Genomic DNA, 24477 nt, shown 5'->3' on the forward strand with positions numbered 1-24477 from the left:
CTTCCACATGGAGTTGTCTTGAATCCACCAACGTAACAGAAATGCTAAGTTGTATGTGCTGTGGCCATAAAATACATAGTTGGGTATATTTTTACTCAGAACTGCTGATGGTTATTTTCTTTGATTACAGATGCAGAACTAGCGCTGGATTACAGCCTCGACGGAGATGTAAGGGACTACCACAAACTGTATTGGGAAAGAGAGTTCAAGCCTGTGGCAGAAAAACTTCTTGATAGAATTCAGAATCATCAGTCCTTCCAGCTGTGACTGGCTATTACTCCATTTTAATCAGTCATATTTTTTTTGGTGCTATAGGTTGACCAGCTTTACATTTCTAATATACCTGTACTTTGCCATTGGTAAGTGTGTTGGAGAGCGTAGCAATTTAATTTTTAAGAAGTCAGTAAAGCCTGGCATTTATATACTGGATCCTACCTGTTGAGAAGCTTGCATCCAGTTTTTGCATGTGTAATTACTTTCTACAAGGTATTTAAGCTGATGAAGCAGCTGTTCAGTGTGATCTATTAATTGCATAGTTTCTTGGCTGGGAAAATGAAATGAAACTATTTGCTGAACGTTTCATTTTTAAAAGGTAAATTACCACTGAGCGGTACCAGTGGGCCTCTGTGGTACCAAAAATGCTGTGCACTGTAAAAGCGTGTTACGTGCTTGGAATCGCAGCTTGCCTACAGGCTTTGACACATTTTTACTTTCTATGAATTCTCCAGCAAGAGTAACCCAAATGCTATTGGGGCACTCTGCTCTTAAATCCTGAGCTTCATTCTCCAGATCAAGTGCTATCCATGGGCAGGGGGAAAGCTGCTTCCTTTTTTTTGCAAAATCCCCCTTTCTCTACCTGATACCGTGTGGCTCGGGTATCTTAGCTCCTGCCTTGGTGTTTGTGGGATGTAGGTCCAGCTGTGTTGGAAAGAGGTTTTTCTGAATTGGGACTTCAAGTCTTAAGGCAAAACACCCCTATCCTTGATGTAAGTGGGGATTTTTAGGTAGTCTGGTGTGTTGCTCTTTCAGCTGTTCCCACTTTCCCAGGCCTGTGTGCCTGTACTGGTCAGACTGTCTTGGCCAGTCATCTCGCCTGGGCTTGTTTCCATCCACAGGGCACGAAAAGGCTTTGCATCCTTCACGGTCCTTCTGACTGATGCTGTCTTACTGCTCAGTTTTCACCCTTTCAGAGTGTAGAAGTCCCTGCTTGTTGCTTGTGTAATTGTGTTGCTCAGCAAGTGCATCACTGGCCTCAAGCATTAACAGCCTGACTGGCTAGAGAAAGCTTCACAGATCTGACCCATTTGCCTCTTTTCTGACCGCAGATCACTAAGAACAAACCACTGAGCAGGGGCTGCTGGGCTCCTGGCTGTGATCCTGAGGGTCAGCAGCCTCGTGTTGTGCTGTGTGTGTCAGGAGTGCAAGTCTTCCCCTGGCAATCCCCTCAGAGAGGCTGGAGGAATTGGTTTGAGGCAGTGATTTGGAGCTCCCTCAGTGGCACTGCTGTACCTTTGACATTGCTCTGCTTCCAGGTGAGGAGATGAAGCAAGGAGGCTGGGAAACACAGCTGTGGTAGAAGGGCAGGGAAACTTTCTTCGTAGCTTAGATCCCTGCTTCTCAGGGACTTCTTTGCTGTTGATGGGACAGGGGAGGAGAGATTTCATGGTCCTGGTTTTGGGAGTGGTGCAGAGGCTCTGTAAGAGCTGCTTGGTAGTCATCAGGGCTTATAGCCTGCAGGGGAGGGCAGCCCACACCAGTGGCCAAAGCAGTGCTGTGGCTTCTCCCTCCTGCCCTTCTGTCACACACAGCTGCTGCTGTCTGCAGTGATCACCACTCATGAAGCATCTGGCAACTCAACCCTTTCTTGTTTAAAGACTAACCCCACTGACTTTGGTTGCCACTGTACTTAACAACTTTGGCTTGGTCTCTTTTGCTTAGCACCACAAATGCCTCAGCATGGAAAATGCCCAACCATCTTCAGGCCCCTTCTCCAAAGTAAGTAGCATGGTGTGTAGTTAGGGTTGGCTGCAGGTTGTGGTTACTGCTGCGGTTGAAAATGTGACCGTATGAAGCCACTGGCACACACATGCTGCAGTGTTCGCTGCTTGAGAAGGCAGAGTGTGTCTGCAGGTACCTGCATTTGCCTGGATAGCACAGGACAGAAACAGCCAGTTCAGGCTTCTCAGAAAATTTCCTGTCAACCTTTGACCACCCCCAAAAAGCAACCGGAGAATCAGGTGCTTCAGAAACTCCACCTACAGACTGGAGAGACACTGTGTCCTTAGGCAGGCAGAGCTTAGCTTTATGCTGTGGCCTTACACAGGAAAGTTTTGCTCTGGCTGTGGAACATTAAAAATCCTGTATTTTTAGTTAAGAGGAAACAGCAGATGCTTCCTGTTAGTCACATTTTTTGACAGTTTATTAATCTTTCTCCCCTAGATCTTTTTAGATATTTTAGCTTCTTGGACTGTAAACTTAAAACTGTTCTCAGAATGTTCTGTATTCAGAGCAACCAGTCTGAGCTCACTGAGAAGCAGGCCAAGGGACAGGAATCTTAATTTCATTCTGCTGGTGGACTTGGGAAAATCTGTTTCTTTCCTGCCCTATGGATAACACTCCTTACTGTAAGCAGGTGGGGTTTCTACACTTAGAGGGTAATCCCCATCACAGCCAGCAGTAGGAGTGTGTCCAAAAGGCTTTGTCACTCACTTGTGGCAAACCCTCCTCCTGCTGCCTGTTACCTCTTGCCATAAAATCCTCAGTCTAGCTGTGCAGACCTGGTTGTCCTTCCAATGGCAGATGCCCTTCTGGCACCAGGCTATGGAAATCAGCAGCCAAAGATGGAGCTAAGTTCACTACAAGAGGATTTTAAAATCACTTTAATTCAATTCTTAAAATAGTATTTAGAGCTGGTTATTGAAAATAAGTGACTATATAAATATACAGATGTAAGCTCTGCCCATTACCTGGGAGGAAAGAGAAAACCCAGTATGACAGAGTATTCCTCTACACAGGGTGGAGGACTATAGGAAGCATGGAAACACTATAGTATAGATTTAGGTCTTCACTGAAATTATGTTCTTTTTAAACTGGGTTTTCTCCCATCATTTTAGACTCAACTGCAAAAAATATCCTTTTGCCATTTTCAGTATGTTTCCTCAGTTACCAACAGTTTACAATGACTCTGAACAGTTTCTGAGCATACCAGCAAGAACGGAAGTGCAAAGTTCAACCACGCAGAAACGCCAGGAGAAAAAGTTGTTACCTTTATTTAAAAAATACCAGTAATACTGACAAATTTAAAAAGCAATTCACACTCATACAAAAGTATTCATGTGTTCTCCAAAACCCACGGTGTATTAAACGTCAGCATTGTAATCATGTTTTGATTTGCTAAAAATAGATGGGTTTAGCCTAGTTATTTAAGCAACTGCAAAAATCAGTAAGACCAGCATTGGGCACATAATACATTAGGACTGTTTGGCAGCCTAGAACACATTCCCACACCTGTCCTAGCTCCTCCTTGGTTCATCCTTGACAAACAGGATGAGGAGCCACTCGACACTTAGCGCAGTTCCATCTCGAGAGAGCTCTGAGGACACGAGTCCCCTGCTTCCCACAGGAAGCCCATTGCACTTTGGAGCTCACCACATTATGCTGGGCAGCTGTCCCTTAGCACTTTAAGGCTAAACCATTTGAGAAAACTGACTGCTGTCTTTCAAATGATCAGTGTGGACAGAAGAGGTTTCGTTCTGATTAAAGAAGAAATCTAAATAACAAGGCTTTTTGAAACCACACACAACAAAGGCTCAGACAATAGCAGTGCTCACTTTCACTTGTAGCTTAACTGGAACAGCCCGGGGCTGTTCACTTCACCAGCACAAATAGCAGCATCAAGATTTTTCTAAAATTATTCTCATAGGGAAAGCAAATGTCATCAAGTCCCACTTTGTTCACGCTCCAACTCCCACTGTATTTGCCTTAACACAAGATCTATGCATCTATCGTTTGCTATATTGCCACAAGTTCACAGGGAGTCCTGTGCTGTCTAAAGCCAAAATATCAGGAGCAGGCAGCACTGCCACACACCCCTGTTTTTTCAACTGCCAAGCGTTCACTGCCGAGCAGCAGCAGTGATATTCCAAACACGGAAATAGCTGAAACTAAAGGAGTTATGGCACAATGGGCTTCATAACTTAGAGCTACCATTGGTCCTGAGGCTTCATATCTTCCTCCACCACGCTGCAGCTGCAGAACATTCCAACATCAACAGGCAGCCGGAGATATCAGGTCATATAGCGAGTAATAGCTCTCAGAGCATAAAGTAGTTCGGCTTGCATCCGAGCTTCTACCAGAAGCAAATTTACATGGACCTTTAGGAAAGAAAACAAGCTGCACTTTAACGGTGTGCTCACAGTGAAAGGACGGCTTTGGGGCTGTGGGTTTCCTATTAGCAGCAGCAGTGGGGCAGCACTTTGTGTTTTGGCTACCCAGATTAGTTCTATCTGTAAAGCTTGCTGAGGGAGCAAAGACCGAGCAAACGTTTCTGTATCGGGTCACAGAGACCCTTAAGCGAGGCAGGGTCACAGGAAGAGGCAGTCCCCTTTAACAGACCAACTGGTTTAGCTGGAAAGAACAGAGCAGCTTTCAAACACACAAGCCCTTCTGCAGCAGCAGATTGTGCACAGCTTGGAAATAATTGTTCAAATTTAGCTAAAAAGTTAATCAGTTATAGGCAAAAGGGTAGTTGGTACCTGTGGAGCAGAGGGGGTTGTTAACAAAGGAGGAGGTGGTAAGGTCGTTTGCCCCTGTGGGACAGAGAGAAACACACAGGTAATTATCACCTGAACAGGATGGAGTGGTGAGCTGAGTTGAAGCACAAGATAACATGCCATAAAATTATTGTCTTTATTGAGACAGCAGCTGTTGGAGGTAAGTTCCCCAGCTCATCTCCTCCATGTCTTTACTGTATTTCTTTGAGGATGAGATCAGAAACCATGTGGGGAAGAAGGTGAAGAATACTGTCTCGCTGACAGCAGGTCAGCTGTGAGTTTGTTGTGGCATGGAATGGCTGCGTGTGCTGCCTTCCATGAGGATGGATGGTGATGGCATTCAGTGACATGTACATGTATGATCTTTGGATTTTGATGGCTTTCCAAAGTTTGGGGCTTTAAACACGGATTTGTGTGCTTGAAAAGCTTTCAGTCTAACCAAAGCAAACGTATAGTATTTCACTTGAACAACCTTAAATCAGCGTGGTTATAATACCCTATTACTACCAGGTACCTCTAAACTATTTTCACAAGTTTAGCAAGAAATAGAGCCTCCAATGATATGAGCACTGATTAAGGCACATGTATGTCTCAGCACTTATCAGCATTCATTTTTAAGTGGGGCTTTTCTTCCAAAGAAGAGCTGGAGGATATGAACTTGATGGAGCTGATGTCCAAGAGTTAACAGCACAACATATTTCTGGGAGGTACAATTCAGACTGTAACCCAGCAGCAGGACTTTAGGCTTTAACATGAAGTAACAGCTTGGGGCCATTCAGACTAAAAACAACCATTGGACTGCAAGGACCCTGGGGCAGGATGGTGGCTGCTCTGGGTCTGAGAGCCTCACATCACCTTGCAGCCTCTCTGGGGCACAGGAGCTGCCAGCCAACAGCCAAGGGGAACGCTGTGCCACTTTAACATGTTTATCCTCCCATACAGTTCAGAGCTTGTGCAGTCTGTGTCAGCTGTTCGCTAGCAAACATGCAGTAGGAAATAAATTATTTCGGCCTAGGAAGTACTATAGCTCCTGAAGAATTTACTGGATGTGAGCAGAATCCCATTAACACCAGCTAAAAGCCTCAATGCTACTTGGGTGGCTGTGGCTGTTAAGTGTAGCAAGTGGACCTATGGCCCATATGCAAACCGTACCTTCTCAGAGTGTTCAAACTGCCTCCAGAAGCTATCATACATTCTTTTTGTGGTCTTTTCAGGAGTGCAAACCACAGTCTTGATATAAACTTTAAAGCTGCGGTCCAACAACTGATTAATTTCACCGTAGTCATAATCATCGTATCTGTTCAGAAAGAAAGAAAAACACTTTCATTTTCGAGGCCAAGTTATTTCACTTGCAGTGGTTTTAAGTTCCTATGGCAAAATAAATTACTGTGTAATTTGTACCTCTGTCCCTCTCCCACAGACAAAATTATGTTTAAAAATACCTGCATCTTTGCTATAAATAACTTTGCTTCAATCTGATAAAGAACAAAAGGCCAGCGCTAACAAGTCTGATGTGTTTGCTTAGAACAAAAGCAGTAAAACTGACCTTATTCCAAACATACAATGAATATAGTTCCAAATAGCTCGTCGTAGCATTGAGGTATCCACATCTTTGTGCATGGCCATGGTGTTGTAAGTCAGATTATAAGCAATGTGAAACTTCTCATCAAGTAGTTGTCCCACATCTGGGTAAAGACGATTAACCAAGGAATAGCCGTGGTCTTCCCAGGAATAATCCTTAGAATAAGTAAAAATGGAGAATGGAGCATTTCAGGAATTAACTTGCGCACACCCAGCGCTTTACTGCGATTTATCTTGGGGCAGGTGATCTATGGGGGGTGTTCATTTGCTTGCTTCGGGCCTTTGCATCCGTGGGGCGCTAAGTTACAGCCTAGCAATGTCCAGGTTTGGCATCTGGCACAACAAACTGATAGTACCCTAAGCCTCCTGAGAGCAACCCCCAGCCTTGTTACCTGAACACGAAAGGTGGGCACGTGCATCCCGTGTCTGGAGAAGTCTTTGTAACCATAGCTGGTGTCCTCAAAGTGGCGAGACACGTCTCTTGCAGGTGCTGATTCTTCATCTTCTGTCAATTCAAACAGAATTTCACACAATTTCAGTAAGAACAGACTGGACGTGTACTAGCAGAACTCTTGCAGAAGAATGGGTGTCTCTGTGCTTTTTAACTAAACTCACAGTTTCCCTGGACTACCTGTATTAAAAGCTTTTGTTACAGCTCAGTGTCACTGCAGCTCTGGGTTTTAGAGGCAACTCCAGGAAAAACACTGATTCTTTCTTACAGACAAACACCTCTTTCCCCCTTCTTCTGTCTGCCATTCTTCATCCTGTCCCCTGTGTCTAGGGGACGCTTTGCTCCTAGCTCAAGAGGTCTGTGAAAATGTCAAGGGAAAATCTGTTTTATTAAGCTCTTGTTCCAAAACAGAGACCTCTAAGACTTCCACACCAAGTTTATTTCAGAGGCAACTGTTGAAGACTGAACAACCCTAAACTTGTGAGAGATTAAGTACTGTCTCACAGTTGTCTGGAAAGCAACCTTTCACATGCTCTGATAGCTGCTTGTTTGTAAGGGCTTCTTTTTACAATGTCTTGTGATATGTTTAAATCCCCTGCAATCTCTCTCTCTCTCTCTCAAGATTCTATTTCTGTTGGAAATTTCTATTAAACATAGTATTGGCCAGTGGGTGTTACGGTGGTTTTGAGAGAGGCCAAAAATCTTGGCACTGCTTTGCTCTGAGGCATTCTTGAAAGAAAACAAGGCACCCCCAACCTTCATCCCTTCAAAGAAATAGTGGTGATTTTGACACATTTAATTCCCCCCCCCCCCCCCCTTTTGTGGTAGTATTTCTTCAAGTGATTTGGGAAAGTACATACACACACACACACTACAGCTGTTCTACCTGAAGAACAGACGAACATGCTCTCTCTCTTCTCCCTTTCAAAACGCGTAGCCATCTCTTCCTGGCTGGCTTCCTCTTCATCTCTACACTCCTGTAGCTGCTTCATTTTCTCCATTAGAGCTTCAACTTCACAGACAGACTCTGTAGACTTGAAAAGGAGTGAGAAGCATTTTATTTCCATGTCACAAGAACTGTGACAGAAATCATCAAGAAATCAGATTAAAATACAACTTACATCCTTCATTTACATCTTCAAGTACTGAGTTCCTGAGGAAAACAATTCTCAAAAGAAATCTGTACTGACCCAATGTTCACATTTAGTCATTATCTTTTCTCAATTAGATCCCTGGTATTTTTTAGCATATTTTTAGCTTCACAGCTTTTGGGAACAAGTGGTTCTCACACTAAAATTAATTTCTCTTACTTCATCTAAATGTTTAATAACTGAAAACCAAGCAGCTGTAACAGAAATTCTGATAGAGGAAGTAACCACAATTTACTGCCCAACTGAATTTTCCCTCCTCTCTGCTCACAAAGAAACATATTGAAGGAAAAAGGAAGAGTGAGTGTAAAGGCAGATTTAACAAAGCCTCAAAGGAAAGCTAGTGCAAGATAACTGTATTTCACAAGAGCTGTTTCAACACCACGACACTGTTAATTCAACATCTGGTCTTGTAAAAAATCCATCAACACATAGCAAAGTTATCTCCAGTCTGTACACTTCTGCCCCTTTCCCCTCTGACTTTTGCAGTTTGCTCCTTCAGAGAAGCAGCAAGCTCCAGCAAATCACATTTAAATGCCACCCACAGCACTGCAGTGACCTCTCACAGCAGGGAACCTGCACTGAAAATACCCTGTTACTGCTGTTCTTCAGCCAACGCTTGGTTCACATCATGCTCTTCACTAAGTGGAAGCAAGTATGTATCAGCGAGCACAACTACTGCAGGCAGGAAGTACTCATTTAGAGACAGAGAATTTGGCATGGTCTGTGGTGTGATGTATCACAAAAAACCTCACGGCAGCTAAGTCAAAGACTGGAATCAAAGGGAGAGCCAACTTTCCCCAGCACCCATGGAAAAAGCACTCTTGGCCACTGCTGCTCAGGATATGTACCATAAACTGGCTGAGATCTGGAGTGGAGTATGATGACAAGAGACCAAAAAAATAGACAACTTAGAGATTATGTCTTTGTCTGGCCCTTTGGTAATTCCCCCTAGTTTAGCAGTGTCATTGCAGCCTCTCCTAAACATCTTTCTTCTGGCTGGCACTCATGTGGATTAGGTTCATCAACCCCACTCTCACTGAACACTGACAGGCACCCTCCATGTATTAACTTTACAAAGAAACTGCTGCTACTGAACAAGACTGCTTGTGCAGACAGGTACTTACTGGAATGCTTCCAGTTGGGCTGGCATGAATTTCATCCACCCCGTGGTAACCATTTGTAATATCACACATGCAGTAGTTACTGACAGAAGGGGACCTGAAAGTGTGACCCCCTTCACAGTCGATCTCTGGGCTGATTCCACAACCAAACGTGAAAGAAGCAAGGGAGTGGTAATGTGTGAGGAGAACAACTGCATGGATGAGCTCTGCCAGGGACCAGCTGTTCTCTTCGGTCTTCAAAAGTTGCTTTAAAAATAACACAAGACAAGTATTAAAGTCATTCAAATGATTCCACCTTAATGCAGTTTATCAACACAGTTCTTTACTAGGTAGAATTATTCTTCCAATGTACACACATGCTTCCTAACCCTCTGCTGCCAGTGGCATGCTCAGTGCCCTCACCAGGAGACCTGCTAGCCGTAGACTCGTGGTTGAGCCACAAAGGAAATGGCTTCTCTGCCCTCTCTGGCCTTCAGCTATTCAATCAGTTGGGGCTTTCACTTTGCACCATATGGTTTGTACTGAGGCCAGATTGACTGACATCAGAAACTTCACACCTCTGGTGGAAGATGCAACCACAACAGTTGCATGTTTCTTCAACTGGCCTTTACAGTCTCAGCAAACCCTGGCAACTCCTTGTGCACCAGCTGTGTGAAAGCTCAGCACCAGGGCTGGGCTCCCTCCATCATGTCCCTGTGGGTGGTGGAATGCTCTATATTTGACAAGAAGCTTCAAGCCCCAACTTCCCCTTCAGGCAGGAAAGAGTGGGAGGTTTGGGGCCTTCTGGTGGAGCGCATGCCCTCCCCCCGGCCCAGCACCCTGCCTCACATGAGCTGTACAAGGGCACAATTAACACACAGTGATACAACACTGAAAGCCAGTAACACAGAACATCTTTCACCCTAACTGGTTCTTAACCCTAAGAATCTGTGATTGCATTACTGATAACTAAGGGTACGCTCCCGTTACTCCATGGAAGATTTACCTCAATGTGTTCCTTGGTGATAAGCCAGGGTCGGTGAGCCAACATTTTGTTCAATTCTCCTAAATTTTGCAGTTTTTGAGGTGCATTTTCTAGACCATTCAACCATTTAGGGTCTCCACCGACATGAAGGAAGTCATTCACATGGAGGTTAACAAGGTAAGAGCACTGGTGTCGTGCTGCAGCCTAGAAAGGAAAAGGCAGTTGTGATACTGAAAACAATTACTGTAAGTTGGTGCTTTATGACAAATACCGTAAGTCATTGTTTCCTCAGAATATTCAAGAGTAAGACTTGCAGTGATCAAAGGTTGAAGTAAGAACAAGCTGAGATTAACAAATCAGCCTGTTTGATTACTGTTCTCACAACATAATTATTCCTCATTCTCACACATTATAACTACGCTGGCTACAGATGCAACATGCTTGCATCCAGGGAGAAACACAGACATAGCTTTATGGTGTGACCTGAAGTAAGCAATCCATACTGCACAGTACTGCCCAGTGGGGAAGAAGCAAGGCTGCCTCCAGGTGAATCTTCACCAGCAAAAACAAAAGCAGGTTTCAGAACACATATAAGCAAGAAAGACACAGGGCAGCTTTTCAGCAAACAGCAGACCCAGTAGCATTTATTCAAAAAGAAATAGAATCACAGAATCCTAGAACGGTTTGTGGTGAAAGGACTTTAAAGGTCATCTAGTTCCAAACCCCTGCCATGGGCAGGGACACCTCTCACTAGACCACTTTCCTCCTCATATTAGGACACAGCCCAAGATTTTAATTCAACTTCAGTGAGCAAAGACCACTGAACTGGCAGACTGGAAGTTATGAAATCAACCACTTCTGGCAGAAAACTTGCTTAGAATGTAGAGATTCAGAAACAGATGATGGGATGGACTGTCTAGTTAGAGGGAGGTGTCTTTGACAGGACACACACACAAACAAGCCTTTCTGAAAAACATTCAGAGATACTAAGGAAATCAAAATGAAACAGTTGTCTTATTTTTTAACAGATTTGTTTCCCCCCGTTTCTCACAGTCCAACAAAAACTATGAAAAAGTACTGCTCTTATGAAACAATCTGTAAACCAGACACAAACAAACCTACTCTGCTTTTCCCCTTAGCTCCTGATGAAATGCCTCTCCAACTAAAAGCTGCAAAACACAGTAATCATTGCTATTAAACAAGACCAGACTGTTGCCAAAGCGGGTCTTGCTCCTTTCTGTTCCAGCATACCATTATCCCGATGTAGTGTCGGTAATGAAGCGGGAGCGGGCCATCCATTTGCAGCAGATAGTGCTGAGTTTTTAGAAAGCTCTCAAGATACTGGGGGTGGAAAACCATCACCAAGGTAACGTTGTCCAACCGGCCCAGAGCAGCAAAAGAATCCGCAAACAGCGCATGCATTGTGGCGTCTTCGTTTCCCACCTGGATTGTCTGAGTGAACAGAAAGAGCAATCAGTAATGCTGTTGAAGAAGTACCAGAAAAATAGCAAATACATACATTAGCCACAGCATCCCAGAGATCCTGGTGAAAGAAACTGTGTTATAAATCTGTTAATGGCATTAAATCAGTGCGCATAAGGCAAGTCATATAAAATCCCTTTATTACCTCTCATTTAGGAGATCACAGGTGGTTTTATCAGCAAAAGGAGGCTTTTGGCTTTACACTTTCTCTTGTACAGCACTGACTTCTCATTTTTAACTGTTTCAACTTCACTTTCTTCAGTGCCCCTATTTGACCTAACTTAGTTTATTATAACAACGAAAAGCTAACTGAATAATCATTTTTACTATGGGGAAAAGAAGGAAAGAAGTAAAAAAGATAAGATGCCAAGAGAGAGAAATAAAAGGAAATTGAAAGTTTAGGCTCTAAAATTCCTAGAAAACCACAAGCATATTACTAATGTTTCCCCTGCTCCAAATTCTCTTACCAGATGATCCCAGGAGAAGCACCAGAAACACTCAGCCACAACACTGACACTTCTCAGATTATCCAGAACAGTAGAGGCAGCTCAAGATAAAGCAGCCCCAGAGCAGGGGGCAGGTGCTTTGTAGACCAGTAGGAAACTACATCCAGGTGTTCACAAGGAAACGGACACTTAAAGCAAACAGTATTGGGTTTCTTATGCTAGATAGCAGTGTTAAAGGAGTCATAACTTTTCCAAAAGTCCCCAGGGCTCTCACTGCTTCCGTACACTGGAACCATGGCCAAGTATCACCAGGACTGAATGTGATCCCAGCTCAGAATCTTTGACAGCTCAGCAGCTGTCCTGAAAGCAAGTGTGGGTTACTACTAAAAGGGTGTTCCTTAAAAGCATAAAGTTCACTGTGTACTTGAAAACATTACCACACCTCCTTCTCCGGGATAAATCTGCTTGGTCCGTGTCCCAGTGGTCTAGGAATTCTTATTCCAAGTTCCTAGAAAAGAAAATTACACCATCTCAGCATTTAGTTATAAACAGCTTTTAGCTGTGGCTGCTAGAAGGAAAAGAGTTCTGCAGTCAGAGCTCAGCTTATCTGGGTACTAGTGGTACTCTTACACGGGTACTTCTAGTAGTACCATTTGTACAAATACAAATCATGTTTTATACAAGTGCTTTATAATTAGCCACACTTGTTTACGGTGTACTCCCCACTCCAGCAACAAAAACCACAACAACAAAGGCCCTGCCAACCGAAGCAAACACACACAAATTCATATGCACACTACAGCCTGGTTCACAGAAAATTCTGCATCAAGCATATTTTGGCAGAGTGTCCAGGACAAGGAGTTCAGTACACAGCCGTCTGCTGTGTGGTTATGCCACTGATACAAAACGAGACTGGTGTGTGTGTGTGTGTACATCCGCAGTACACCAGCACAAAACACTCTGTGCATCTGTCAGGAAATGGAACAGCTGTAACCCTAATCAGATTTCTTTTTCCCAACCTCAAAGAGCTCTTAAACTGCTGAAAGTACCTGATCTACATTTGCATCTGCTTCTTTTCAAGACAGGATAAAAAGCTATTCACACTGGGAAGGAGGAAGGGGGTTTTGCTCAATCAGAACAGCAGCAGCCGTGCTATGGACAAGTTGCCTTGCAGATGAGAGGAAGGCTGAATACGATACCTGTCCAGCAAGTTTTCTACTTGCCCTCTCCTTCGGCTATATGAAGCTTTCTGCCAGGCCTACAGCACCCTGGGCCCTTCCTGTAGCCAAGGAGCAAACTGCATAAAAGACAAAGACTTGGGTGCATTTGGGTCCCACCTGTTAAACCATTCTGTTTGGAAGGGTGAGTGCCACGGGCTCAAGAGCAGCTTCTGCATTTGGCACAATCAGCCCTCACAGAAGACCCAGCAGGGTCCATGGGGCATGTACCAAAGCAGAACATGGCCTCACCTTGCATAGTCACGTGTGCCCACTTCCCCATCACCACAGAGGCTCACTCCTTCATATGCACAGCACTCGCTGCAAGCCAGCTCTACTGTGGGGACTGGTCCCCAGGCAGTGGCATGGCTTCCCCAGGAAAGATGGGAGCTCCCAATGGGGCAGGCTGATGGCACAGTGCTCCTAAAGATGGATGGAGACCTGGGATTAAAGCTGAGGATGGAGCTAAGTGCCAAAACACTAGGCTATACGTAAGTATCCCTGACTGTTAGTTTATCTGTTCTTCTCTCTTCCCTGGTCACCTTTTAAAACCTCTCCATTGCCAACGTTCCATAGCCCCCACACATCATCTTCTGATGATACCAACTCCTCCCAGGTTCTCAACTGGGTTTAGGTTAATAAATGCCTTGTGTGGAGCATTGAGCCAGTTCAGGCCATGTAGGGCAGAGGGACTCCTTCAGCTGCTTTAGGCCTCAAGAGCAAACCAAGTCCCTAAACGCTGACTGCAGTTTTTAACTTTGCTACATAGGCAAAGGCTGTTGTAACAAGCAATACCAGCTGCACTCACTATTGCACTTCTTCTGTCTTAGCTGAGGTTTCTATTTGCACGAGTTCATTGTACGAGAAGCAGTTTTATTAATTAGTTACTGTTCCCTGAACTTTCCCCTAAGATTAAAAACCAGCTTCAGAGAGCCAGAAACAATCACAGCAGATCTAAGGCAAAACTGCTGAAGCCCATCAGTCTGTCAGTCTCCTTAAATCCTAAGTGAGATGCCTTCATTTCTCAAGTCTTACTTGGATAAAGTGAGATCAAAGGGCAGCTCTCACTGCTTGTCTTTTCAGATTCTCCCTGGGACAATAATGTTTGTGATGTAGCTTTATCCTGCTGAGGGTCCCAACATCCACAAACAGATTCTGCCTGCCAGTTAAGTCTCTAGCAATGTCACTCACAGGATGGATTTTTCATCTTAAAACCACCCTCTCTCCTCAAAGGCCTAGCACAGTTCTTATCTCGGCTACAAGTACACCAGCAAATTAGAGTAACATCTTACGTCCAAATGACAGCAAGGGAAAAAAGTTTGTACGCATCATTCAACTTAGCAGATACCTGCAGTTGTCTGCAAATCAAGCTCTCCAACAGAAATACCTTGAAGTTTAATTCTTGAACACCATGTTACAATCTTCTCCTTTCCCAGAACAATTATAGGAAGAAAAAAACCAAACCAAACCAACAGCAGAAGACTTAAGAACCTGCTATCAGTAGGCTGCTGCTGTGTTTTGCCTCACAATCTAAAATACATCGGTACCAATACACTTCACAGTTTTTACAACCTTGCAGAAGTCAAACTACTCCGATTACACTGCATCTAACAGGTTACATTACTGAAGTAACCAAACCCTCTCTGCAAAGCGACTTAAAGAGTTTTTTAAGGATTAAGTTCCATCTCCCTCATGGCACCAGCCTAGCACCCAAGACGCCCGTGTTCAAGTCTCCGTTTTGACATAGACCTTGCCAGGGATCTGTGAAGATGAGCCTCAGTTTCCCATCTCCAAAATGTTTCTTCCAGAGGGTGCTGAGAACACATTCTTATTGTGAGGCCAATGGTTACCACAATCATGAGAGCTGTATAAAATCTGACCTATTGGAAATTGTCCGAAAATTGTTATTCTTCACTTACAAGCTGTGGCAGACCTTTTGACAACTGCTTCCCCTCTTTTTCAGAAGCAGCATTTAATCAAATTCTCCTAGTACTGGAGAAATAGCAGGCATCTGTGGGTGCTCACAGTATCCCAAGAATTCAAATACTATATAGACATAATACTCAAAACAGCGCTAGAAGTATCTTCCCTTAATTTTGAACATATTTCTATGCTCCACGTTGTCCTTCACTAACCAATCCATCTTCCAAATACACTCAAGAATCACCACTCTCCAGCTTTCCCTCTCAAAGGCAATACCCAGCCACACCACCAGGCCTCTCTCCAGCACCTTCCCCATGAAGAAGCACCCGGGACACCAACAAGGACTTGGCAAAGCAGCTGGGGGGGACTGGGATGAGCAGCAGTTGTGAGCAAACAGAATTTATTTTGGTTATTAAAGAAGCACCTTCCATGTGATTCCAGACCAGCGAGTCGGACACCAAAGTGACCTACTTAGTGCCACGTTTTCTGCATCAAAATTCTCCTCGCTTTATACCTTCCCCTTGTTACCTTGCCATTCCACTTCCATTCGGCCTAGAAACTGCAGCTGGATACGGCTCAAAGCTCAGCAGAAAGCAAACCACACGCGAGGTGACAACAACAACGACAACAACAACATCAGAGGCACTCCATCTTCAAAGCCAGAACATAAAACTCAGATGGCTGCAAAGCTGAGCACCAAGGGTAGAAGAGATTCCACTTTTCAACACCCAGAAGTTCTCAGCTAATAGAGGAAGCTGGACCTCACCAGCTGGCGATCAACTCCACTGCCCACTTCCCAGAGGTACCTTGACAGAGAAGCAAGACTTTAGCCATGCAAATGTATCACTGTGCTGGCAGAGACCCTCAGGAATCACAGAAAAGCCTCCTCTTTGCTCTTCTGTGATGTAACTTTTATTTCTCTACAGCCACTATTATTATCTCCATGGGTCCTATGGTCATCAGATACCTACAGTCATCAGATAACTACAGTTTCTGAATCTATACATCCCTCGTCACTGCCATATCTGAGCACCATGCATTTAATTCATGCAACAATCCTGAGGTAGAGCAAGAGTATTACCTCCCATTAAAAAAAAAACACACCCGAGAAACATAAACACTACATGTCTATCAGAGGCTGCTACAGAAGACTGGTGGCTTGAGCTGAGCTCTCTCAAGTCATGGCCTAACCACCAGACTGTGTGTCTTCTCAGAGACTTCTCAGCCAGGAAATATGCTTTATGAAAATCTGCACCAAGAAACATCTCTTGAGAGCCGAGACAGAAGAGTTAATGAGACGAGCCTGCAAACTTCCTTATGTACTTCCCAGTCACCACTCTGTCCCACCAGCCTGGCCCTCTTACAGTACATCCAACTTCACAACGACAATCAGACCAGAAATCTGTACTGCATGCACATACGTGCTCAGAGAAGACCACTCTAAAACCACAAAGACGTACAAACTCACTCTACTTACTTACAGCTGTTCTGTATCTTAAGACTCTGTCAATCAAGCCCACTTTCAGGTAACTTTTTTAAGTGCCTTGAAAAGAGCAGGATTCCCATGGAATTTAAGTAACAGTTGAACTGCAAACACTTAGAAGAGCTCACCTCTGCAAGTGACAGAATACCATCTGCTTTGGTTCTGAACCTCTTCAAAATGTAAGTGAAGAAAACAAAAAAAAAGGCACTTCTAAACAGACACCCAATATCAGAAATTCCACCTAGAAACACTGGAGCCGAGTTAAGCAACACAGCAAGATGCAGGATCTCTAGCTCAGCAACAGCTCCCTACCCCAGGCACAGCTCTTGCTCCATGGGGCACCTAAACTGCTTTTTCAGATCCCTGTTCCTCTCCTCTGCTGGCTCCTGGCAGCCAGAGCTCTTCCCACAAAACCTCTCCCAAACTCTGAGTTGTGTCAGATGAGCATGGGGACTTGTACCAAACTGTTACTTTTCAGTCATTTGGGACTCACGAGCTGAGCAGTAGCTATGAACCACAACCTTCAGACTGCTTCCCTGGTGTTAGCACAGTGAGTCATTTTGCTCCCCTCAAGTACAGTCAGTACCAATATCAAATGTTATCTCCCAGAGAAACTTATTTACATACTTACTTAAGCCTCCTCTAAGTGCAAAAGAACATTTTATCATAGACAAGCCACAGGCAAAGTGAAAATACAATTATCAATTCACTTCACTAAACCACATTTGGATTAACATCTTCATCTGAATCATCTGCGTCCCCATTAAGAATTAAATAATGCTAGAGCCAAACAAAATTATATGAAAATCATGCCCTTATGCAATATAAAACAGTCTAAAGGACAGAAACAGAGAAGGGAAATTAGTTTGAGGTGACCTTCTTTGGAGGTAACATTTTCCCAGACAAGCAGTGATCGTTTTACATAATCTAAGTGCATTCCTGCTCAAGCTTAGGGTTAAGAAGGGCACAATGAGCTGTGGCTTAAAAACTCTTCCAATATAATCTCCTAGTAGAATAAACTCCCCCCCAAAAAAATGTGCCAGCACTGAAAATTCAGCTTAGTGTATACTACAATGAATCTGAAGCTGACATTAAAAATACCCACTTAGAGCTTTATATGCTTGTAAAATAAAATGTCCCAAACCATCCAAGGCAAGCTTTGGCACTTACCAGTCTAAGAGGCCTTGTGCTGCTGCTGCTTCACTCACTGTGTCTGGTTGCTATTTCCCCTCTAAAGGTCACCAACAGCAAAACCTCACTGTGGTGGCACAGACAGGCTACAAATTTGGACTTTTCTTGTTTAGAATCTCAGTGACAAGTGATTCATCACCAAACTGATACACACTCAGCTCAAAAGCTGTATCTTCAGTTATGCTGAAGGCTCAGCCTATCATTCAGCTGAAGCACTGGACATGTCCACACTTGCACTGATTTTAAAAAGTGAGAGCAAGTACTCCCTCTCTGTTACAAAGCACTTTGTTCCACAGACCTACTGCTCTTCACCAAGGTCAGAACACAACAAGCATTGAACTGTTGCTGTTTCACATAGAGTACATTATTCTTACCTGAATATAAATACATAAATTACTCCAATTTAAATACCAGTAAGTGTACTTTCTCTGAGTATCTCAAAGTCCTTTGAAATATCAGGTTTTAAAAACACCCCCAATCAGTCTGTGTGACTTGATTCAAGACAGAAATCAAGGCGACTGTGTGCCCTCAGTCACACACCCTGTTCACAATGGCAGGAATAAAAGCAAAGCCCAGGCTCCTCAAACTCCAGCACCTCCTCTCTGGCCAGCTTCTGACACCGGGCAGTAAGAGCAGGTCCAACTGGAGCAGTCTCAAGTGCTACCTATTCTTCCTTAGCAGTAATAGCTCTTCCTGAAGTGGTTTTGTGACACAACTGCCTAAACACCACAACCCAATTTACTTTTGATATGAGCTCACTGAAACCAAGAGGGTGAATTTCAATGATTGGTGCTTGGCTTTTCTATATGCCAATTCTGTAATGTGCATTATGACAGAAAAAGTATTAAAGGGGAAGGGACTTAGAAGGCACATGTGCAATGTCCATGCCATCAACACTGTTTAAATGCCAATAAATCAGTGACACAGAAGAAAACAAGTTTAAACATGACAGTTACAGTATGCGTTATGTAGACTGCACTGCTGGGTTATGTCAAAGCAAAGCTATTTGTATCTAAGAGTACCAGATCTATACAAACAAGAAAAACAGGATTTAAAAATATCGTTTAAAAGAAAAATCTTAACGTGGTGACACTAAGAAACTTGGAAAAAAGATCCAAATCAGCACTTTAATTCCTGTCCCAAATGCTACTGACTTGCCTTTGTTCGCAATTACAGCAAGCTCTTACCAGAAACACAACACCGGCCCCACCGTTTCAAAAGGATAACCCAAGTCTGTACAAGAACGAAATAAATACCGGGCAATTCATAGGCAAAAAGTACTTGGATAAGCCTAAAACCCCAGCAGACACCCCACCACCGCACACACTGGCGGCGCACAGTCCTTCTGGGACCAGGTGGCAGTGGGGAGGCTAACGACAGCATCCGCACTGGTACTGCAGGCAGCAAGCAGCTGGATGTCCCATAGGAGGGAGCTACAAAGGACCTATAGACACCCCCAAGTCACCGCCTGCAGCAACGAACGTCCTCAGGGGTCGAGCGAGGAGCCCGCAAGGAAGCGCTCCCCCTGCCTCCCCAGCTCTCTGCAGGGGACCCCCACCCCATTTCCCAGCAGGGATCTCTCCGTGGGGATGAATCCGGACAGCGGGACCGACCGGCTACCCCGGGGGGGGTCCAGCCATGCAGGGGTGCCCCGCGGCCCAGCCCCTCTCCTCCCTCAGTACCTGGTGCTGGGGGCCCGACCTCGCCTCCCTCACGCCAGCGCTGCGGGGCGAGGGCCGGGCACGCTCCCCTCGCACCCCACGGCAGCTCTACCGCACGGCCCGGCACCGCCGGCACGGAACGGGCCGGGCCCTCCCCGCCCCACGGCCCGGCCTCCTGCCCACCCTCCGGGCGGAGCGGCACGCAGGGCACTGCCCCGACGGGGCGGAGTGGAGCGCAGCGCCGGTGGGGTGGGACCTACGTTCTCCCGGCTGCCCCCTTTTCCAGCTGCGGGAGCCGCAACGCGTTTCCCGGACAGGAGAATAAGCCCCGGCTCAGAGCCTGCCGGAGGGCAGGGCTGAGGAGAGGGGTACCTCTCCCCCCATGGAGTCCCGCTCTCCTCCGCTCCCCTGCCCTCCCCGCACGGAGCAAATCCTCGGACAGCCCTTCCCCCTCTCCCCTGTTCCTTATGCAAGAGTTTCTACCTTCTCTTTAAGCAACAACGTAATTACGGGTTTTAAACTGAGAAATCGCAGGAGGTTAACATTTTGTAGCTATCTGTGTGACTAAGTGCGCTGCTGCAGACATTTGGCCTCCTGCCCGTTCCCAAGATCATAACAGTCCTGGGCAAACATATGTTTTGCAATCTCATCAGCAAAACACTCGGGCTTTGTTTGCAGCAGGCTGTACTCCTCTCGCTGACCCCCCAGGGCTGTAAACTCTGCCAGATGCCTTACATCCCCCACCTCTTTTTGCTCTGGGGTTTTATGTCACCAATTGTTCCAAAAGAAACAAGTCCCTGAGCTGTCCTGTGTGATTCTGCTGTTTTGGGTTTTTTTCCCTTCCTCAGCAATCTAAGATTCATAAAGCTACATTTTGTTAGATCACTTTCCTTCAAATAGTTTGAATGAAAATAAACTATGATAGACCACAAGATGAGAACTTAGGCTGCACTTTTGATGGGAGTACAGCTCTGAACCCCTGAACACACTCATCTGGGGGAGGAAGGCCTCTGTCTACAATTCAGGCAGCTCATTTTGAAGTCCTACCACACTATCTAACAACCAAGCAGGGACATTCATGACACTGAACTTTACACTTCCGTTAAATGTAAAACTGAACACTGAAAAATTGTTTACAGGCTGTTCCTATTACGGGTGTAAGAACCTTGCGGTGAAGTGCAGAAAACACCGAGGACAGTGCTGTCAGGTGAATGTGGCAACATGACTTGAGGCAGCAGTTCTGCACATTTCTAATGCTAAAGCCTTAAAAGCTTCCTTTCCTCTGCACTTTCTAAATACCACCATCAACCACTCTGGGCTATTAACTTGGTGAGCCAAGGGCTACTCTACTTCTGAAGGCTTAGCAGCAGCTATGAGGTTAAATTAGCTAGAGACGCCCAGGTACCACAGCTCCTTACCTGGGGCCTTGGCTTTAAGCTGGTAAGTCTTCCCAGAAGAAATGAAGTGTGCTTTACACCTACTTGCACTTCATCAAATGCTTACCAGAAGCATGGAAAAAGAAGAAGAATGTGATACTGGCAAGGAAGGTTGCACTTTGTGAGGTAATAAAATAAACTAATGAAGAACACTGTTTCATTCCCACCAACTACTTCCTTACTTCAGGCCAAGACATAACAAAACTAGAAGGAATGGGCTCCTCTTGTTACACAGAACTGGCAAAGAACTGGCTTGCACTCTGAAAAACTGTTGAAAAAGAGTAACTCCCTGGAAGCTGAAATGCAAGATGCCGCCTCACCACAAGCAGTCTTCCCAGATGTCTGCTGAAAGGTGCCCCCTTCCATGAACTCGTTAACACCTTTGGAAGGAAGGGGCAGGGGAGGGGGGGGCAGCACTCTTGCAGTTCCCAGAAGTGTTTTTCCCTGCTGTGGTGGCTTGCCCTGCCTAGATATTAGCTTTGGAAGCCTGTTTATGTTAACATTTGTTGCTACACAAAGAACCTTGGCAGATACAGATTTTTCTCTGACATGTTCCAAGGGAAATTCTCTTGCATTAACCAACTCAAAAGCAGAAGGTAGAAAATCATACCATGTTCTTTGCTTGCTGCATCAGGATAAATGAAGGCAGTGACAGCACGTCAGAAAAAGCATGTACAAAGGGGAAGAGGAAGTTGCACAGCCATAGCAAACAAATAATAATGCTCTTAAAAGCTCTCCCATATGGCCTGAGTACACAAGCTCTGCTCAGGCCCCAGGTGTTTCTCTGCCTTAGCAGAATCTCATCACCCCACTCCATTGCGTGTTCTCCACGCCAGCCCTCACACCACTACTTCCAAGGTGCAACTCCTTCAAGTGGAAGAACATGCAAAACTGAGCTACGTGCTCATCTGTAAATCAGTACACAACTGGAGACTGAAATTATTTCCTCTTAGGGGCTAGTAAGACAAGCTACAGGAGCACCTTCATGAGGGAATATGGTCTGACACCTGCACAAAGCTCATTTGGGTACTAAGTGCAGACCCCAGTGCAGCCAGGAGATATGGGGAGAGACCTACGGTACTGTTTGCCTAACTTGAGTGTTTTCCTGGGGAAACACAACATCATGTTTGACCATGTATCGATGCAAGTAAACACGGATCTAGTAAAATGCTCATAAGGGAAACAAACAGCAGCAAATGTTTAGCATGAAAATATCAATAGATAGATACCAAATCTCCTTTCACCCAGAAAGAGTGTAGGATAGATACACATGAAGTCATCTAAAGCAAACACCACCTAAACCATGGAAATGTACTTTCATAGCAAGCACTTCCATAAAAGCTGCTTGCATAAAGGGATGACATTTAACATCTGTGCAATCCAAGTGAAGTCATTAGAAATGCAGTTTTTCCTTATTGCTACAGTTAAAGAAACGTCCTGGTGAAACTAAAAGAAGACCAACCAGTTACAATGTGAAAAGCCTGATCCTGCATAATCATGTCTGTACTTAGCCACTGTAACTGGAACAGTTCCATTTCAGTCCAATTGGGTGTTTTTTTTCAGTCAAGTTCAGCACAAACAAATGACTCTGAAGAACTGGCAAGCCAAGGTCTTAAATTCTTTCCATAGGAAAGCCATCCAAGCAGGAGCACTCAAAATGCCTGTTACTGCAATGCCCTGGACATCAAATTAATATCCCAGCAGATGATCAGACAATCCTTTCCCAGGAACATTTACAAGTAAAACCAGATAATTCTTTGGGGCTCTGAGCTACCCAATTTGCATTAGTTCGTAGGACTAGATTTCTCTCTTGTGGTTTCATAGGGTAGTGCCAGCTGTGGCAAGATGCAGCAAGCTCAGCAAAATGGATGTAAATACCAGCATTCACATCCAAATGTTTTTGAACCCCAACCCCCCCGAGATGAGGGCCCCTAAGGGCTGCTGGGGCATGGTGTCTCCCATGGCAACTAGACCTCCAGCTGAAGAGGTTACTCATACTAATCGGGGGTGTCAATGCCCCTCGGGGAGAACAGGTCTCTCTCCTAAGACCTGTCCACCCAGCTGCTGCAAGCAGCACTCCGTATTGCACAGTCAGAGTAAGCAATTGGAGGGCTATTTTGGGTTGGGGTTTTTTGATTGTTTGGTTTTTTTTTTTTTAATTGTTTGACTTATTTTGACACACAGAGGTTAGGCATTGCTAACAATGACCAGATCTCAAGGGACGTAACTCCTAGCAAAGCAGCAGCAATAAAAGCATAGGGGCAAGAATCAATTCAACCAGAACAGATCAAGCAGTTCCACTTAATATGTTGCCTTAGTGAAGTCATCAGGTGTTTCAGTAGTGACTAAGCAGCCCCACACTGGCCACTGTGAACATTTCCCTGTGGATTCCTTTCATTCCAAGCTGTCCACAGCCACTACCCTTTTCATCATAAATTTCAAATGTATCTCCTAATCTTTTCTGTACTATACACCTGTTATTTCTAAAACAGTAAAAATGTTTATCATGATAACAATATGGCAGGTACAGCAATCAAACCGTTCATTACAGTGATGAAAGAATTTAAATTAACTAGAACGTATCATCCTAGTATGCAAGGTCAGTATTTCAAAGCATTCTTGATTTAACCTTAACAATCTGATCTGTCAGTCTTCAAAAAACTCATTCTATTATTAGAATTAGTACATAATACTGGGAGGAGGATAAACTGTATTCCTTGTACACTTAAAATTCTTGCTGTATGTGTCAAAAAGGATCAGCACTTAGGAAGGGCATTGCACCTGATACCTTTATAATAATAACAAAACCAAGTTGTTTAGCAGGATGGAGGGCTGACAACTGGCCACATCAGGAAATGAGTTTAAACCAATATACAGAAGTTTTCCTTTTATAGTCTCTTGGATTGCAAGGCTGGCTAAGACTGAACATTTTACAATATTTAGAGACTATATTTATTGCCAGTTCTTTGAACATTATCTATCCTTGAAATGCTATTTTTCTGTTTCTAGGTCTTTCTTACGAGCTGTTTTCTTAATGGCCACACCTTCAGCTTTAACGGGCAAAATGACTTCCAAGTAATTAAGGTGGTTTGTGGATAATTACACATCAGGTCATTCCTAGCCCACTGTATCCCCACTGAAAGAGACAGCATCTTTTCTCTCAAAGCTGCAAGAGGCTGTAAAACTCGGTTGTTACATCTGAGCTGTTCTCATAGCTGACTTCATCTTGCCAAGCAAGCTCCAAGAACTCCAGTGGCTTTATCTGTTTCCTGAACTATCTGCTTCATCACTCAGGATTCATCCCCCAAAACAGTCATTCTTCTGGTAACTTCTGCCTTAAGACTCCTACAGCTAACCCCCACCTCTAAACCACATGCTGTTTTGTTTCTTCTCTCCCTAAAGCTTGCGCAAATTTAACATTCCCTTCTGCAGTTATTAGCTAGGAGAAGTACAAAGTTTAATTCAAGGAGCTGTAAGAGGCTGAGATCTTGAGATTATTCATGCTTTGGCTAGGACACGAAAACGGACTTATGGTTTCTGAGACTACTACAAATAGGTAGATGAAAGATGCATATCTAAAGCTTAGTAGATTGAAAGA

At 44.5% G+C, this 24477-nt stretch overlaps 2 protein-coding genes across 12 annotated transcripts in view; one reads left to right on the forward strand and one right to left on the reverse strand.

Annotated features, from left to right (window-relative positions):
* Positions 1–3116, forward strand: part of ARMC2 (armadillo repeat containing 2) — a 69135-nt gene extending 66019 nt beyond the window's left edge. For 5 of the 6 annotated variants that reach the window (XM_062624965.1, XM_062624995.1, XM_062624986.1 and 2 more), the window contains one exon: positions 131–452. In XM_062624965.1, the coding sequence (XP_062480949.1) occupies positions 131–267 (137 nt within the window). In that variant the 3' untranslated portion in view covers positions 268–452. Of the gene's footprint in view, positions 1–130; positions 453–1325 lie in introns of those variants that run through there. The other variant, XR_009966031.1, reaches the window with a different exon arrangement.
* A 137-nt stretch (positions 3117–3253) lies between these two features.
* SESN1 (sestrin 1) overlaps positions 3254–24477 on the reverse strand; it is an 80341-nt gene continuing 59117 nt past the window's right edge. The window contains exons 1-11 of one of the 6 annotated variants that reach the window (XM_062625074.1): positions 19465–19595; positions 12411–12476; positions 11292–11492; positions 10062–10244; positions 9080–9322; positions 7691–7838; positions 6746–6858; positions 6319–6509; positions 5925–6069; positions 4755–4808; positions 3254–4373 (exon numbers count right to left, since the gene is read on the reverse strand). In XM_062625074.1, the coding sequence (XP_062481058.1) occupies positions 4287–4373; positions 4755–4808; positions 5925–6069; positions 6319–6509; positions 6746–6858; positions 7691–7838; positions 9080–9322; positions 10062–10244; positions 11292–11462 (1335 nt within the window). In that variant the 5' untranslated portion in view covers positions 11463–11492; positions 12411–12476; positions 19465–19595 and the 3' untranslated portion in view covers positions 3254–4286. Of the gene's footprint in view, positions 4374–4754; positions 4809–5924; positions 6070–6318; positions 6510–6745; positions 6859–7690; positions 7839–9079; positions 9323–10061; positions 10245–11291; positions 11493–11989; positions 12317–12410; positions 12477–17761; positions 17880–19063; positions 19283–19464; positions 19596–24477 lie in introns of those variants that run through there. The other 5 variants (XM_062625064.1, XM_062625082.1, XM_062625048.1 and 2 more) reach the window with 5 other exon arrangements.

Source organism: Pezoporus occidentalis, unplaced genomic scaffold (assembly GCF_034315485.1).
Source record: "Pezoporus occidentalis ecotype Australia unplaced genomic scaffold, CSIRO_AGI_Poc_V1 ctg109, whole genome shotgun sequence".
NCBI lineage: Eukaryota > Metazoa > Chordata > Aves > Psittaciformes > Psittacidae > Pezoporus > Pezoporus occidentalis.